This window comes from Jaculus jaculus, chromosome 1 (genome assembly GCF_020740685.1).
Source record: "Jaculus jaculus isolate mJacJac1 chromosome 1, mJacJac1.mat.Y.cur, whole genome shotgun sequence".
In the NCBI taxonomy this organism is placed as follows: Eukaryota; Metazoa; Chordata; class Mammalia; order Rodentia; family Dipodidae; genus Jaculus; species Jaculus jaculus.
The window spans coordinates 327,732,170-327,750,702 of record NC_059102.1 but is presented as its reverse complement, the minus strand read 5'-3'; the positions used below and the strand labels follow the sequence as shown (position 1 = coordinate 327,750,702).

Genomic DNA, 18,533 nt, shown 5'->3' with positions numbered 1-18,533 from the left:
CCCTTCTCCAAGCCAGAGGCCCTCCTGCGGTCAAGGGCCAAGGAGCTGAGCTGAGGCTTCAGCAAGGTGCCCTCGGGCCAGGCTGAGCTTCTCTCTGAGACCAGGACACAGAGGATTTCCTGTTATTTACGAAGGAATAGAAACCCCAAGATCACCAGCTCACAGGGGCCCACAGAGTCTCAGCACTTAGAGACAGTGTGCGGCTGGAGGGGAGGAGAGGGGTGGCAGGCGACGATTCCACAGACAAGCACTTAGAGACGCTAAAACCCACAGGCAACCTCCCGGTTCCTCCCGCCTAAGCCAGTGCAGGATGAATCCCGCTGCTTCTGGCCACCGAAAACGACAAGGCTGGCCAACCAGGAGGCGCAGCAGCCACCTCCCCCGTGAGCCTCTATGGCACCTGTAGTAAATCACCTGCCTGACTCACATGTCTAATTTCTTTCTCCTCGAGAAACACAAAAAGAGCTGACAGGGCTTGGGCCAACTGCGATTGAGAAGTTCCTGTCAACAGCACAAGGACCTTCTCCATTTCCAGACATGACCAGTCGCTGAACATGCCAACAACGGCGGGACCAAGCAGAGACCAGCACATCCCATTCTTTTCAGCCAAACAGCTCTCCCAGCTGCCAAACATCGTGTCCCACAAAACGAGCGTTCACGGGGTCAGGACCCGCAGGCAGGGAGGCAGAGCACCCCTCGCCCTCTCCCATAAGAAGGGAGGCAAAAGGGAAAATGGCCCTCTGGCGGGCAGCAGAGAGGCATCTCCCTCCTGATGGGCAGCAATCACGTTCATGTTTATCAAGAGCCTTTCTGACGCTGCCCTCCTCCCCCGGGGCACCTGTGACATGTACAGAGACGAGCCTATTTTCCCTGACTTAGCAGAAAAAGCCAGAGCAGAGAGGTGTTAGGGGACTTGCTGCAGAGGTGGCAGAGGAGGTCACAGGTGGTGGGATGACAAAGGTGCCACTGAAGGTTAATGGATAGCCTGGCTGGATCTTTGAAGGACCCCTGACTGAGATGTGCAGGAAGACCAGGCAACCAGGGCATGCAGCCCACGGAGTAAGTACCTCAGCGTCCCCTGGGGACTGCTGGGGAAGGAGGGGGTGCACAGGAAGGGCACTGCCCGACTCTGCCAGCCCCAGCTCTCCTTTCTGCTTTGTCCTCCCGCAAAAGACTGGAAAAACATCCGAATCTTGTGAGGCAACTTTATGTTACCTTTATGTTGCCGTGGGCACGTACCTGACACGGGGGACCTTATGTGAGGAAGGATTGATTTGGCAGTCCATCCTGGCAGAGAAGGGCATGACAGCGGGCGACTCCTTGGCGGCGGGAACATCTTACCTCCTTTCCTCTCCACAAAACAGGAGGCACAGAGGGGACAGGAGGCGGAGCTGTAATTCTCAAGGCCCACCCCTCCAGAGATCCACTCCACACAGCCTCACCACCTACAGGCGCCACAACCTCCCAAAACAGCGCCCCCGGCTGGGGACCCAGTGTTCACACACATGAACCTATGGGAGCGACATTTCACATTCAAACCATAATAGCCCCCTGGCCATAGCCTTTCTCCTTCCTGGCCCTGTGCACTTTGTGCCAGGTTGGCATGGGCATCGAGAGTTCGGGCCACTGCAACACTATCCTCGTAAGAATGTAAAGGTGGATGTCCTTGCCCCCCTACAGGAAGAGACCATCAGCAGCCGGAACCACATGAGGTTGGGTTTCACATTGTCATTTTTGCCACTGGCTCCTAGGGCCTCCATGCAGGCATCTCCTCAGAACTCCTGGGCGTGGGTGTCCTCTGGGTCCCCCCTCATCTCTCTATTTGCTCATTTCACACTTCCTTCCTGGGAAAGCCCAGCCCCTCCCGCGGCTCTCCTGGCCGTGACGCACACGTCTTCATCTCCGGCCCTACTTTCTCTCCTGAGCACCAAACTGGGTTTTCAATTGCCGGGTGGACAGATGGTGACCGAGTGGATGTCCTGCAGGCAATGCAGCTCCTCATCAGCGTGGACTCATCAGTGGCCCCTCCAAATGAGGACTGCCAGGCTCTGCAAGCTGCAAGTGGCTCTTCCTCTACCCCACATCCTGCCAGCTTCCTGCTGCTTTCTTACCACTTCTTCCCTTCTTCCTTTTTTTTTTTTTTTTAATTGGGGATGTGTGTGAGAGATAGTATTGTGGTGAGTTACATGTGTGTATGTGATATAGGCATGTGTGTATGTGTGCAGATGCATGTGCACAAACTTGCATGCACGTGGAACCTGGAGGCAGATGTCAAGTCCCCTGGTCTATCACTCTTCTCCCTTACTTCTCTATGTCAGTCTCTCACTGACCCTGGAGCCTGCCATGTGTAAGGTAGACGGGCTGACCAGTGATCCTCCTTCCCCACTCAGGGCTGGGGCTACAGCAAGCACAGCCATGCTTGACTTGGGTGCCCGGGGACTGAATTCAGTTCCTCGAACTTGCGCAGCAAGCGCTCTTACCCTTTGAGCTGTCTCCTCAGCCCCTCTTTGTATCTTTTTCCTCCACTTAGTCCCCTCTAGTTGAGCCATTACTGTGGCCCTCCTGGGTCAATATAGTTGTTTCCTAACTGGCTCCCAAAAGATATAAATGTTTGGAGGGCAGAGCTTTGTTTCCCACATAGCAGGCACATAGTCTCGAGATGATGTACAATAAATATTTAATGAGCAACAGTTTCTCTATATCTCGATCTGCCATGCCACTAAAAATATCCTTTTCTAAAACAAACAAACAAGGGACCAGATCATGCCATTCCCCTAAAGCCATGGTTTGTAGGCTCCAAGTTACTCATGGCCTAGTTCATTCAGGTTCAAAGGCTCTCCTGATCCACTCTTTAACAAGGGCCCCCTGAGCAATTCCTCCTCTTCAATATTATTCTTTCTCATCTTGAGCCTCCATTCACGCTATCCTCTCCGCTGGAAAAAAATAATCTCCCAACACCTTTTTGCCTGGAAAATTGTTGTATTGATCAAGACTTGGCTCAAGTGTTTGGTAGGCCTTCCCTGTCCAGAGTCTCCAAGATAAATCACCCACTAAGAATCTATCATACCACACCATGGCAGTTAGTTCCATGGGACTTGGGACCAAGGATTGGTGGCCACCCAGTGAATCCTACACTACACATCTCTCTTGGCCGATGCCATAGGAATTATTATGCATTTGTTATGCAGTGTCCCCTCAGGGCAAAGGGAGCTCTCAGTGGGGTTCACCCCAGCATAGCAAATGCAGCAAGTGCTGTCAGTTTGTTCTCAGTGACGCTGGTGCCTCAATACTTAAGATACTTCCCAGTCAGCAAAAGTGACAACACATAGGGAAGATAGTCAGCCCAAACAGTATCTCCCTTTCACACATAACGAAGCCGAGGCGGCAAGTAGGTTGCCACCACTCTGCCCACTGGCAATGGTAGCAAGGAAAACTGGCTATAAGGCTTCTCTAGCTCTTGACATCCAGAACTTAAAATAGAACCAAAAGTCAATATTAAAAGTAACTGAAGCCGGGCGTGATGGCGCGCACCTTTAATCCCAGCACTCGGGAGGCAGAGGTAGGAGCATTGCTGTGAGTTCAAGGCCACCCTGAGACTACACAGTGAATTCCAGGTCAGCCTGGAATACAGTGAGGCCCTACCTCAAAGAAAGGAAGGAAGGAAGGAAGAAATAAAGAAAGAAGTAACTGAGCACATTCCCATCCTCAAAGCCACAGTATAGACAGAAGGATAACAAGAAAAGAAAACTTGGCCATTAATTTCTAATCCAAAGTGGGGTAATGTGGACAACCTTTTTATAAAAATGTTTTTTATAAATATTTATTTTTAAAACTTATTTATTTGAGAGAGCGACAGAAGCAGAAAGAGAGAGAAAATGGGCACACCAAGGCCTTCTGCCACTGAAAATGAACTCCAGACATATGGGCCACCTTGGGCATCCGGCTTACATGGGTCCTGGGGAACTGGGTCTTCTGCCTTTGCAGAAGGGAAGTGCCTTAACTGCTAAGCTATCTCTCCAGCTCTAGACAAGCCTTTTAAAGGCCACACAGCAATTCACAACTGTATTTTTCAAAACCAGATAAACTTCAAGTTTCTCCTCTCTCTTTGTGTGTACATATTTGTATGTGTATGGGTACACAAGTCCAGATGTACGTGCATATGTGTTTGCATATGTGGTGGCATAGGACAACCCTGTGTGTCATCCTCAGGTACATGTCCACTTCTTTTTGAGCAAAGTTGTTCACTGGCCTGGAGCTCACTAATCTGGCCAGCTACCCAGCAAACTCCAGGCTTCTGCTTGTGTCTGTCCCCCCAGAGCCAGATTTGCCATTCACATGGTTCTGGGGATGAAACTCAGGCCCTCATGCTTGCAAGGCAAACACTTCCCTGAATGAGCCATCGCCCCAGCCCCTAAACTTCAAGTTTCTAAACTTATTTCTTTATTTTGTTTATTTTAAACCGGAGATGCTGCCATCAATTGTGTATATGCTATTATACTACAATTTAATTTTAAATATTTTATTTTTACTTATTTATTTTGAGTGAGAGAGAGAGAAAGAGGCAGAGAGAGAGAGAGAATGGGTGCACCAGGGCCTTCAGCCACTGCAAACAAACTCCGGATGCATGTGTCACCTTGTGCATCTGGCTTATGTGGGTCCTGGGGAATCGAATTTGGGTTCTTCGGCTTTTCAGGCAAGTGACTTAACTGCTAAGCCATCTCTCCAGCCCTAAACTAGAATTCAAATTCGCAGGAGCCTCCCACTCTCTGAATACTGCTCACTTAAAATACAGTTAGGGAATTATTTCAATTTTCCTGTATTTGTTAAGATTTGTTTTGTGTTCTAATATATGGTCTATTTTAGAGAATGTTCCATGTGCTGCTGAAAAGAAGGTGTATTTGCAGCATTTTGATGAACTGTCCTGTAGATATCTGTTAGCTCCATTTGTTCTATGACCTCATTTAATCCAGATGCATCTGTTTATTTTTTGCCGAGATGACCTGTCAATCAAAGAGAGACTGAGAGGGAGAGGGGATATGATGGACAGTGGAGTTTCAAAGGGGAAAGTGGGAGGAGGGAGGGAATTATCATGGGATATTGTCTACAATCATGGAAGTTGACAAAAAAAAAATGGGTATGTCAGGGCCTCCAGCTCCAGATGCATGTGCCACTTTGTGCATCTGGCCTTATGTGGGTACTAGAGAATCAAACCCTGGTTGCTAGGCTTTGCATGCAAGTGCCTTAACTGCTGAGCAATCTCTCTAGCCCAGTACTCCAGTTTTTTGTTTTAAATTTGTTTTTATTGACAACTTCCATAATTACAGACAATAACCCATGGTAATTCCCTTCCTACGTCCACTTTCCCCTTTGCAACTCCACTCTCCAGCATACGTTTGCCCCTTTCAGTCAGTCTCTCTTTCACTTTAATGTCATCATCTTTTTCTCCTATTATGATGGTCTTGTGTAGGTAGTGTTAGGCACTGTGAGGTCATGGATATCCAGGCAAAACACTGATTTCTAAGATACTACTTACAGTGCCTTAGAAAACTGGAATACTATACCATGGAAGTTGTCAATAAAAAAATTTAAAAACCAAAAACAATACAGTTAGGGGCTATATTTTGACATTAAGATTCAGTTCGTCAGTAGAAGCCATCAAAAATGACTACTGAGGTTGGAAAAATGCCACAGTAGTTAAAGGAGCTTATTCTCAAAGCCTGATAGCCCAAGTTTGACTCCCCAGTACCCATAAGCCAGATGCACAAAGTGGTACACATATCTAGAGTACCTCTGCAGATACCCTGGGGTGCCCATGCCCTCCCACCCCCTCTCACTCTCTCTCAAATAAAGAAATGAATGAAGAATTTTTTTAAGTGACAACTGAGAACTCTTATTAGACTAACCCTCTACACCTATCAAATTTCCATAAAATAAGCAGATTCTGTTGTCTGTCTCATGGAGAAAAACCAGAATCCTTTAAATTTAAGTGCCTAAAGTCCAAAAAGTTCTTCCATGTACTTCACTGAAAATGTGAATTTGACAGCCAGCTAGATCAGTAACAATATTGAGGGAACACAATTCACTGTAAGAATGTATTTTCTTTCTTTCGTAAAAGAATCTCCTTTTTACTCACCCAATTCAACCACATATATCTTCTATAAATGCAATCAGACCCAAAAAATAAGGTCGTTTTGTATTTTGTTGCTGTCAAGAAAAAAAGAATAGAATGCATGAGTGACCTTCCTTGTCCAGCTTTTCTTTCACACTGGTAATTTCAGGAGATAAAAGTCAACCAATTTCAAAAAGAAACCCGAGATAGCCAGGTGTGGCCTTCATTTCCAAAGAACCTCACCCTTACACATCCTCTTGAAATGGTCCATTTATTGGGATAATGATGAAATGACCAGTGATCAGGTTTACAGAACTCTGCTATCCCTCTTTCTTCTCAACACTCCACTCCTGGAGACTCAGAGCACACTCATGTACAAAGACAGGATCACCTGAGTGTCTGCCTAAGAGCCCTGGCCTATAACGACCTTCTCACACCTCTGGGGTCTCAAATAAGCAGAAGCTCATTCACTGCAGCTCTACCAGGTTTAATGTCCCTTCTACACAACACCAAGAATTATTCTGGGGGCTGGAGAGATGGCTTAGCAGTTAAGCGCTTGCCTGTGAAGCCTAAGGACTCCAGTTCAAGGATCGATTCCCCAGGACCCACATTAGCCAGATGCACAAGAAGGCGCATTCGTCTGGAGTTCATTTGCAGTGGCTGGAAGCCCTGGTGCACCCATTCTCTCTCTCCCTCTTTCTATCCCCCCTCTCTCTATCCCCTCTCTTCCCCCTTTCTCTCTCTCCCTCTCTCTCCCCTCTTTCTTACTCTTTCTCTCTCTCTCATAAATAAATGAAAATAAACAAAGAAAATATTTTGAAAAAAAAAGAATTATTTTTGCTTGACTTCTCTAATGTTCCTAATGTACCTTGTTTAAGATTAATAAAGCAACCACAATACTTCCAATTAAAAAGCTATTTTAAATGAATTTTGATTCCAGTTTGCGAGCCACTCACTTAATGATTTCTGTTTGATTTTCTTCTTAAATTGCTAATTTCTTCTCGTACAGTAGGTCAGCCATCTCTCATAAAGGAGGACCAAATTCTTCCCTAAAATGCAATGGAAGTTCATACCATCCAACATGCTTTCCTGTAGTGAGTGGTACAGGCAGAAACTCCTGGCAAATGTGGCACAAACTGGCTGAGGAACTGCTAGGGCTTCAGGGCAAGGAAGACATTGCAGTGGAAGCAGCAAATGGTCCAGAGAATCATTAGAAGGCGACAGAAACCACGCTTGGCCCCTCACAGGGGTGAGAATCAGGGAAGCCCCATTCTAAACACTGTCTGTAAATTCCCTGCAGGGCAAGTTCTCAGGTTTCTTGCCTCTTACTTACCATGCTGCATTCAAAGCCCAAGGTTCAAGGTCTGTGGCCTCCACCTTATCCTGGGTGGTGGGATTTTGCAGTTAGTATGTTTTCTGCTTTGGGGGGGGGGGGTGGCGGCACAACACCAGAGGTACCTTATATGAAGGTGAAAAGGGAAATTTTTCAAAACTTTTTGATAATTGCAACTGAGTGAGACAAGCTTGAGTCAAGTATGATAAAAAAGAGAGAGACAGAGAGGAAAGAAAGGAACTGGAGACTGGGATTTCCATGCTCTGGCTAACTAAAAGCAGGACTGTAATGAAGGGGTCCTCTGGGTCAGGTGGCCCTGCCCAAGAGGCCCAGTCATGCCAAGCTTCGGGTTCCCCTTCTACAAAACCAGGACAAGTAATAGTAAATACCCTGCGAGGTCAGCGTGCGGAATTGAGTTCACTAACATCTGCGAGTGTGAGCATCAGCCCTAGCACACACTACACACTTTCTAAACACTTGCCACAAGTATTACTAGTGATTTGGAAACTTTCATTTTCCAGTTTAATATTCCACCCCATCTTTCCCCTGTCTTCCAAGGCTAGCAATGGCTGAACAGCTTGTTCCCACCCCAACTAATAAACAGACAAATGTTGTATCTCATGCGTAAGAATATGGTTTTTGTATCTTGTCTAGATGGTGTGGTGGGTCTTGCTGATATGTGACTGGGCTTGCAAACAAATCAGAAAGCCCATTCTTCTGGCCCTTTCTTTCCTTCAGCTCAGAAGCAATGATTCCAGTGACCTGCTTAGATATGCTGTTGCCCTCTGTGGTTATTTCAATTATCAAACACCAAATGATCTTTCAAAATTAAGATGGGCGCTGTGAAAAGCCACTTTTCCCATCAGTAGCAATAGACACCACTATATTTTCAATTGAATTAAAATTGATATCTAAAAAAATGTATGCAGTCATGTCTATTTCAAGTATGGAGAAGAAACCATCCCTTACTTGTATATTTCCTCAGGAGCAAGAACTGAATCCCCATGAACATAGCTCTCTCTGTCACTCAACAGAAGGATGGAAGGACAGATGGTTAAAAGTACAGCTGGCTTTATTTAGGGTTTGGAACTCATCAATTCCTAAAAAGTCCCCTTATGAGCAAATGTGCCAAGATTCCCTCTGGATGTCTAAAACTGTGTCTAGTGCCAAATGCCACGCAACTGTACTGTTTTGTCCTGTATATACATACTTAGAATAAAGTTTACCTTATTACTGTTCACACAAGGGTTAACACAAACATCAAGCAGACAGAAAGATCACAACACTATACTGTTATATAAGTTACCTGAAAATCATCTCAAAGTAACCCATTGTACTACACGTAGGCTGGACCAAGGGATATTTTACACCTCAGGCAGGAGGAACTCGATAGGATGGCATGAGATTTCCTCGTGTGATTCAAAACAGTATGCAGTTGCTTATTCTAGACTTTTTCATTTAATATTTTCAGAGCACAAGGATGGCTGTGAACTGAAGTCATGGAAAGCAAAACTGCAGATAAGCAGTGACCACTGCCATCACAGAACCAAAGAGCAAGCCCAATATGGAAGACACTGAGCCTGCCCAAATCCATGGGCCCATTTCAGGGCAAAGTCTGAACCTGAACTCCATCCACCCTACAGAGTGCAGATCCCTTGTTCAACACGAGCTCATGTGAAGGCCTTCTGGAAGCCTTGGAGATATGCCTCAGACACAGAAGAAATAGGTGTTGTAGGGGAGCTTCATGTTTCTAATCGATTATTACTGGAGAGAGATCTTCACCTCCCTCTTCGTTACCCTTGGGCATGCAACACCTCCTGAATCCAGCTTACCTCTTCTCTTCAGACGTCTGAGGAATGAGCTTTGCTACTTGTTATAGGAAATCCTTCTTGTGCCCACAAAAGCGTCCAGATTTCACCCTGTGGATCAACTGAAAGAGTCTCCATGCTGCTTATAGTGGAGAGCCTTTGTTGAAGAACTAGTTCTTAAATTTCTGGATGTTAGATGGAATTTGCATGAATTGCTTGTACTCTACCAAGACACTTGCATCTATAAACCAGTTGGTCATTCAGAAAGCCTTTGCTCCTGCCTGCTGGCACACAGCCCAGGGCTTTATCTCAGGACTCCAATGAGACCTCAAGAGGTTAAATTCAGCCACACCGGAACCGTAACCTGGGTGTGCTGACCTCACACTCTGCTTTCAGCTTTTCAGTAGATCCCACTGCCTGCCTTGAGACATCCGGGATCCTCACCGGGGCTTCCAGAATCTTCACGGTGAGGCTTCCGGCTATTTTGCCTTCTACGTACTGGTCCCTGTGGGTTTACTGTCCTCTGTGTTAATCAGACTAGTCTCTGCTCCCTGGTGAGTCCACATCTTTGCAAAAAGATGTCTCTGCCCTGAGATACTCTACCTACCCCCACCCCATCCTAAGTGCCGCCCAGTCTCGGGGGCCTTTCCTGATTCCTCTTCCAAGGCCCACGGCCAGCTGGATGTGGCCTCGGCTTTCTGTTACTGGCGCATGGTAATTACTTTATAAATGATGTGGAAAAATGTAAGAATCTGTTTTCTTGCATTTAACCAATATTTGCTGAGCATTTGCCATGAATCAGTTGCTGCGCTGGGTCTTCGAACACAAAAAATTAATCAAGTCAAAATTCTTGCTCTCGGAGGGCTTGCAGTACTATGACAGAGGTTTGTACTCTAGAACAATGGGAGCCTGGTGAGGGAAGAGTTGCTGAGCAGGGACACATGGAAGAGACTGTAGCACTTAGATTCGGCCTTGTTGGGGGCAGGCTCATGGGTGTTGCAGCCAGCTTTCCCTTGCCAGTGCTTGGCACACTCTCCTATTGCTGTGGTCCACCTGATGTTGGCCGGGGGGTGATGTCCACCCTCTGCTCATGTCGTCATTTTCCCTGCCATAGTGGAGCTTACCCTTGAGTCTGTAAGCCAAAATAAACCTTTTTTTTTTTTTTTTTTTTTTTTTTTTTTTCCCACAAGCTGCTCTTGGTCGAGTGATTTCTGCCAGCAATGTGAACCTGACTGCAACAGGCCTTAATCTTTGTTGGTCAAAAATGAAAAGTAAGGAAAGGTATTCCTAGTGAAAAAGAACACTGTGAGCAATAGTCCTTGGTTTGGAGTAAGGGATGGCACTCAAATTTAACTGAATGAACAAAGCAAAACTCCAAACATTACAGTATTATCTGAGCCCTTCCCTAGTACCTCTTTCATTTACTAAGCGCCTATGTGATATGCATCCCTCACATTAATCACTTAAGCATCAACCTTATTTTATAGATGAGGAAACAGAGGCCCGCCAAAGTCCAAGACCTCAAATCTATCAAATGGCAGAGCCCATCCTGAGTTCCCAATGACACCAGGAATTTATTCCCAAGAAGCAAATTTGTACAGCAAACTCTTAGTTCTCTTCCTCTAAGGCTGGGTGGATCACTCTGAGCATCCCTGGAGCTCCCACAGGCTTCTGGGAAACCAAGGTGAGGCAAAGGAAGGACATCAGCCAACGCCATGGGGCACGCAGACTCTGAGCACAGTGGGGTCCTGCGAGCCTGGGAGAAGCCCTCTCGGGGTGTTTGTAGGTCGTTTTCCCTAGTGGACAAGACAGCCCCAAGAAAGCCACCCAAAGTCACTTCAAACCAAGTCAGGCTCATGAAGGCTCTCCTAGGGCTCTCAGAGAAGTGAACTGGATCTCTGGCTTTCTAGGACAAAGCATTTTGGTTTTGATGGAGTTCCTTCCCCCACCTCTCCTTTGTCTGATCATTTTCTCAGTGCCTCTAGTTCCAGTTCAGGCTTTTTCTCTAATACTTGCATTGGGTACGTGCTTTGTCCCCTCTCAGCCGAGACTATTATATCTTGCTATTGTGGTGCTCGGTCTCCATTCAAAGCAATCAAAAATGAAAATCCACATTTCAGAACAGTGTCTATTAAATATGCAGCTTTTCATGGATAAAAAAAGAAAGTGCTCTCCGAGGGTTGAGTTTTCAGCTCAGTGTCTCACCTACGATTAGACATTGGGTGAGACTTCTGCTCCTTAGCAGGCCATTTGCATTTGGTAATTGAGAATGAGGCTAGGATGTCTGGAGTCCGAAGCAACTTACTTTAAGGAAAACCTTAGCAAAACACTGCTGATCTCAACTGTAGTCTTTGGACCAGTAGCGAAGGCTTCACCCAGGGGCTTATTAGAAATGCAGACTCCTGGGTCCCACCGATGGAATGAGATTCGGCCTTTCAAAGAGATCCCAGGTACAGGTTAAAATTTTAGGAGAACCCGTCTAGAGGGAAGGTGTTTTTGCCTCATTGCGGTCCTGGGTGTCCCATGAGCATTTGTTTGCCAAGGAAGTAAACATCTATTTAGTGAATGCTTTTTAGGATGTCCTTCACTGCCCTTCTCTGCCCAAAAGGTTGACTCAAAGGGGAATTCTGAACTGATAAGCATTCCTCTGGAAATCAGTGTCAGCTCAGAAGAGCTCAAGGTGAACTAAGGCTGGTGGCAGGTCTTGCTGCAGCAGGCGACAGCTCAAAGTAAAGAGCTCTGGAACTGGGGGTGGGGGGACAAGCAACTCTTAGTTCCACCGTTTGTGAAGTTCTGAATCTTTCTGCTTCACATGCTACCCTCAGGAAAGGGATGGAAAAGCAGTGGCGGTGCGGGGGGGGGGGGAGGGGTTCTGTGACAGGGGCATGTGTGTGCGCCCAGCTCTGAGAAAGCTCTGAAAACACGAATGGGCAGAACCAAGAGCTCAGCGACCCCCTCCAACACACACACACACACACACACACACACACACACACACACACAGCCAATAACAACAGTCAAGACAGATGTAGATGAACTCTGATTAGCTCATCTGTCATCTACATGAGAAACAGGTCAAGAAGATGGAGAATCATGTGGATCTGACTGAAGGGACTGGGAGCTAGATCTAAAAGGCAAGAGAAGAGGAGAGGAAAAAAAAAAACCACCTAGGCCTAGCTGGGCATGGTGGTGCACGCCTTTAATCCCAGCACTGGGGAGGCAGAGGTAGGACGATCATCGTGAGTTCAAGGCCAAGTCTCAAGACCCTTGAGACTACATAGTCAATTCTGGGCCAGCCTGGGCTAAATAGAGACCCTACCTCAAAAAACAAAAGACACCGACGCCTGCTTGGGTTGGCCTGCACACTGATTCTCACGGGCTCCAGAGGCACAGCTCTGCGCAGGCAGGGCAGAGGCTTCGACCAGGCCCCTGGCACACAGCACTCACACAGGCACCAGCCAGGCCTCACCCCAATCCTGTCTTCTATAAAGAGGACGTTTGCCCCCAGAAAAATTCCTATTAATAATTAATTAATGGCACCAAAAAGTTACTCCTTACTAAAAAACAAAATGACAAAAACACACCAAAACATGGTTCCCACCCGAAGCATGTTTGCTCCTTAATTAGGACAGACATGCACATCACAATTAACACTTTTATGCCCTACACATCTTTTTAATTTTTTTACTTTTATTTATTAGAGAACGAAAGGGAGGAGAGAACAGGAGCACCAGGGCCTGTAGCCAACTGCAAACAAACTCCAGATGCATGCACCACCTTGTGTGTCTGGCTTATGTGGGATCTGGAGAATCGAACCTGGCTCCTTAGACTTCACAGGCAAATGCCTTAACCACTAAGCCACCTCTCCAGTCCTCTTCACATCTTTTGTAGTGTCTACACGGAATGCCTGTGTTAAGGACTCCTCACCTGGTTTTGCTAGTTTTCCACTCACCGCCCCCCCCCACCCCCCGCCAATCTTCACCTTCAGATTCTCTGAAATAGCAGTATTTTCAAACATGGAACTGGTTTATTTATGGCAAGTAATGCTTGTTTTACACTTAATGACAACTCATTTGTATATTTACAGTATTTCAGCTATGAGAACACAATGCTGTCCTTCACTCGCCCACATCAGCAAGTGCTCAGGAAACATGTGGAACAGACAGGAATGACGGACAGTGATAAGCAGGGGACGCAGGGAGACGCTTAAGCTGGAAACGCAGACAGGAACTTCCATCTGTCTTCCTCCACCACAACCAAAAGACAGCTCTCTCTCCCATGGACTCAAGCATGTTATGGCTTAGCTGCTTACAGAGACTAAGGCTATCATTTTTATTTAGGCTAATTTCCTCTTCATAGAAGAGCACTTGACTTGATTCCTCCTGTAAATCAGACTCCAAAGAGCTAAGCAATCTTCCAGAAACACACCTTAAGGAAAACTCCGTATCCTCTCACCACCCCCAACAGCCACCGACAGGCCTGAACACAACCACCGCCAAAAAAGAGAAAGTTAACTTTCAAATCAATCTGTCTTTCAGCCACTCTGGCCATGTTTTCAGACCCTACACATACACATGGAGAAGTAGTTGTTTTCCATGTGGTCCAAATCCAGAAGTCAAAAGTCTGCCGAGGGCCACTGACAAGGGTCAAAGATTCACTTTTGCCCTCCCCCCTCCTTTTTTTCTTTTCTTTCTCCCTCTTTTTCTCTTTCTTGGCCTAAGTGAGAATAATGGGCCAAGTTTTGTTGTTTTTCCTTTAGAGAAGCCAGGCTGGGCTCCTCCTGGGAAGTTCCAGGCAGAATGCATGTGAAAAACCTGCCTGGGTTCCACAGAAGAACTTCCTAGAACTCCAGGATTTTGCAGAAGGCTAGGACACAGTGATCCCGGTTCTCAGGCACCCTTTAAGTCTGAATGTAGTACTCAGGCAGAGCGGAGCGGTCCACCCGCCAATGTCCCCGCCCCGCTGGACCATCCAAGGCCCTCCCTTCACGGCAGGGTCACTCACCACCCGTGAGCTGCGCAGGGCCAAAGCACAGCGCCAGCTGAAACCACAGGATCACAGCCAAGAGTCTCTGGGGGGACTGAGGTTGCTGCTGCTGCTCTAGAAATCCATCTCCATGGCTCGGGTTCATTCCATGATACATCTTTCATCCACAGAGGGCATCCAGCTGGCAAGAGTCTGCAACCAGGAGCGGAACACGACAATATCCCAAGGTTGCCCCGACTCTGGGGCCACACTCCTGCTCCTCGGCCCCAGGGACACCCCCCCCCCCCACCGCGTCTAGGCTTCAGCTTCGCAGGCTCCATCCCAGTTCTCCCCAGCCCCCGACCTCCCCGTGTGGCCCCCACCCCCTTTCCCAAGGCGAGATCCCCCTCTGCCCCCCGCGCGGGTACCAGGAGTAGCAGCCGCCGCCACCGTGGGATGCTGCGCGCGCGTGCGAGGGGGCTGGATGGAGGAGGGGAGGGAGGGCAGGGGTTAGCGCGCAGGCACTGCACTGGACCCAGGGACTCGGCGGCTGTGACCATGACAGCAAAGTCCACAGCCTTTCCAGCATCCCGAGGCCCAGCAAACACTTTTCCCGGGGCCTGTGCACCTCACTCTCAGGAATCTTAAGATGTGGAACCCCCCCTCACCCCGCGCACACACACACGCAACCCTAGCCCCCAGCTACTTCTCTGGTTTCCCCAGGATCAGGAGGGTCCCACTGCCCTAGTCCCCTATGACATGTCTCTCTGCTGTGTGTGTGTGGGGGGGGGGGATTAAAAAATAAAAATAATAATTCTTTTAGGGGTGCAGAACCAACTCGCCCTGCCGGGCCTGTGCGTCTTCCTCTCAGCACCCCCTCCCCGGGGGCGGGGGTGGCGGGAAAACCCCTTCCGGGCTGTCGCTTCTTACCTGTGGGTTTCATGCATGCAGCTTCCTTCCCTCCTCCGCCTCCTCCCCCCGCCAGTCTAACCCGCATCAGTGCGCGACCTCTGCCGCCGCCGCCGCTGCGCGAGCCAGCCAGCGAGAGAGCGAGCGAGCGAGCGAGACGGAAGCCTCGGCGGCGCCCGGCTCCAGCTGCCCCCGCCCGGCCGCCCGCCGCGCGCTCCCTCCCTCGCTCCCTCGCTCCCTCCCTCCCTTCCTCTCTCCGTCCCTCCCCGGGCGCCCCCGAGCGGGCGGGGACCCGGGCTGAGCCGGGATCACGGCGGCCCGGCCGCGCGCCCCCACCCCGGGGGAGGCGCCCCCCGCGCGCGCGCGCGCGCGCCCGCTACCTGAGCTCGCGGCGGCGCGGAAAGAAGGCCGCGGCCGGGAGCGCGAGGGGGCGGGAGCGCGCAGGCCCGCCCGCGCCTCCTCGGGAAGGAGAGAGGGCGCCGCGGCCGGGCGGGAGGACCGGCGGGGGCAGGCGGTGTGGGGAGGGAGGGGCTCGGGGAGGGGGCCGCCGCCGCGACCAATGGGAAGCCGGCGCGCCTGCACCTGTCGGGGCGCGAGTCTCCCGGAGGCGGCTCTCCACGCACACGCACACGCGTGCACACACATGCATACACACAAGCGCGCGCGCGCGCGGGCACACACACTCCCGGGCCTGTCGCCCCTTTCTAGGCGCGGCACCGCGCGAGCCCTGGTGCCCTTTGCTGCGGCCTCCGTGTGGCCTCGCGGGTCCCCAGCGCGCGCCGCCGGGGAACGCTCCGCGCTGCACTGTACACCCGGGCGGAGGAGATGGATAGATACCCGAGGGTCCCGGTGGCCAGGCCGCTTCATCCACACCCCCAAGATCCTCTCCAACCACGGGGTTCACTTGAGTGGGACTGGGCGAGCCCGGACCCCCGTCCACACACACACACACACACACACACACACACTCACCTCCGCAGGCACCGCGAGTCTCCTCTAGCGTCGAGGACAACCTCAGATGGACGAATCGCTGTCTCCCCACCCTCCTGCCCTGTCGGTCCTGCTAGGGAGATGTACGTGTCCCCCTGGGAGCCATAGCTTGGGAGTCTGTCCCCTAAGGGAGGCGGTGACGGATGCCAATGTGGAAGGCTGGGTACCAAAGGGAGGGGAAGCTTCAGGGGCCTTGGGTAGATAGGAATGCAAGAGAGCCCCAGGGGTACCCAGCAGGGAGAGTTCGCCTGGTCCATGTGCCTTTTCCGGAGTCTGAGCTGAAGTCCGCTGTAGGCTAGGCTCTCCTGCCAGCTCTGGCGATCCCCCAGCAAACTAGGCCTCCCTCTGTGGCTGAGCTTGGAGGCCCCCCCCTCCCCGGGGGTTCCAGCCGCGGTGATTAAAGGGTGCGCACTAATGAGCTGGTGCAGGCAGGCAGCACTTTAGAACCAGTGGCACTCCATTATTCGGTAGCAATTTGTGGATATGAAAACCATGTTTCTGATACAGCCACCAGATCATCCCGTCCTTCTATCGACTTTCCCAAAATCTCACATACTGAGGGTAGTTGGGAAATTACAGCTTTTACTGTGGCGGCTCTTACTGAGAGTAATTTTAACAAATTCCTGCAGGATAGATTAGCTTTTAGTAGATAAAATCAAGCTCAGTATTTTTTTTTTCTCGATTTGTTAAATTGAGATGTCAGCTTTACACAGAATATGTTTAAGATTTTGGCTACCACAAGTGCATTCCTGCTAAAATGTTATTTCGGGGCTCCAAAGCCTTACTAAGGCATTTTTCCATGTTCCCAAGGACCTGAAACTGTTTCCTACAGGTTGAATATGTATCCCCTACTTTTCTCAGAAAAATTTCTACATCCTTTTAATAACTATCAAATCAACAAACTTCAAAACTGTTTGCTGACCATTCGACCAACAGAGAGACATGCTGAAAGTTCTGTGCTCTGTTCCTCAGCTGGAATACAGTCCATATTCGCAGTGTCAGGGCCAACAAGACCATCCAGGTTCATCCGGCTACAACATGGGATCTAGGCTGAACTTACCTTTCTGACTTAAGAAGTGGTTGGAACTGTATCTCAATGGTAGACACTTGCCTAGCAAGGGAGAGGCCCCTGAGTTCCCAGTACAGTAAAAAATAGGTAAGTAAATAAAGTCATTTAGCCTCATTCAATACCCTAGGTCGCATGGTCCATCTTTAAGAAAGCATTTTCATCTATTTGTATATAGTATCTATCATCTGCCTCCAAGTCTTCTCTTTGTACACTATACACAGCCACTTCCTTCTGTCTCACAGTTTTCAGACTCGTCACCAGCCCGTGGCCAGAATGGAGTCAGGCTGGTGAGGAGTCTGGAAATTAAGGAGCCATCTCCTCAGTGTCCACCCATCTCCAACAGTCTGCTTCAGAAAGGAGCCAGATGTTCGCCCTGGGCTCTGACTTGTAGGGCAGTGTGTTGGTGCCACCATGATTTCTGTTCATGCAACGGAAGCATCTAGAGGGCAGCTACAAAATGGTTCTACTTCCTGCAATATCTAGTGTACTATTTTTCCACAGTTGCCATAACATAGCACAGACTTGGCGGTTTAAACAATAGAAACTTAATTTTTCACAGTTCTTGAAGAGAGAAGTCCAAGTGTTGATAGAATTGGCTCTTTCAGATGGCTCTCATTGGCAAATGACCGTCTTCTGGGTAATCATGTGGTCACTCCTCCGTGGTGTCTGCCCTTATCTCCTGATTTTTATATGGACACCAGTCAAGTTGGATTGGAGACAACCCTCATAACTTCATTTAAACTTAATTGCTTCTTTAAAGGTCATATCTCCAAAAATAGTCACATTCAGAGACCCTGGGAGAGTGTATAAAATAAGTCATACTGAATACGCTTGGATATATATTTTCTCGAGAAGAGGAAGGAAGAATAGATGGAATGTGGGAGACAGCGTGGCTTATTTCTTCCTAAGTGAGCTAAATGAGGCCCAAACTTACCTTATTTGTCTTCTTCACTTGTGTAAGAGTCAATGACAAAACCAATAGAGAAGAACCAAAAAAAAAAAAAAAAAAAAAACCAAAAAACAAAAAACACCTTTTTTTGTGCCTTATTGTGTAGACTCTTTGAAGTCAAAGGCAGCCACAGAAGTAGCTATGGAATGGTGAGAAAACTTCATCCTTGGTTTTGTGTTATGATGAAAAAACCACGCCACAGACAAGGGTTAATTTATCAATAATCGTTTACATGGCTGGTTGTCCTGGAGGCTAGGACATCCAAGATCAAAAGTACCATTGTGGTTACTTTTTTTGTTGCTGTGGCAAAGCTCCTGACAGGAAACAAGTTTAAAGAGGAGGGGTTGATTCTGACTCAGAATTTGGGATTACAGTCCATCATGGGGAGACAGCGTGGTGGC

At 48.7% G+C, this 18,533-nt stretch overlaps 1 protein-coding gene across 6 annotated transcripts in view; it reads right to left on the bottom strand.

Annotated features, from left to right (window-relative positions):
* The window catches only part of Susd4 (sushi domain containing 4), a 137,107-nt gene extending 120,993 nt beyond the window's left edge, over window positions 1-16,114 (bottom strand). Inside the window, exons 1-3 of one of the 6 annotated variants that reach the window (XM_045142220.1) lie at window positions 15,146-15,274; window positions 14,644-14,695; window positions 14,255-14,428 (exon numbers count right to left, since the gene is read on the bottom strand). In XM_045142220.1, the coding sequence (XP_044998155.1) occupies window positions 14,255-14,393 (139 nt within the window). In that variant the 5' untranslated portion in view covers window positions 14,394-14,428; window positions 14,644-14,695; window positions 15,146-15,274. Of the gene's footprint in view, window positions 1-14,254; window positions 14,429-14,643; window positions 14,696-15,145; window positions 15,275-15,504; window positions 15,563-15,706; window positions 15,729-16,096 lie in introns of those variants that run through there. The other 5 variants (XM_045142223.1, XM_045142222.1, XM_045142221.1 and 2 more) reach the window with 5 other exon arrangements.
* Between the last annotated feature and the right edge of the window lie 2,419 nt (window positions 16,115-18,533).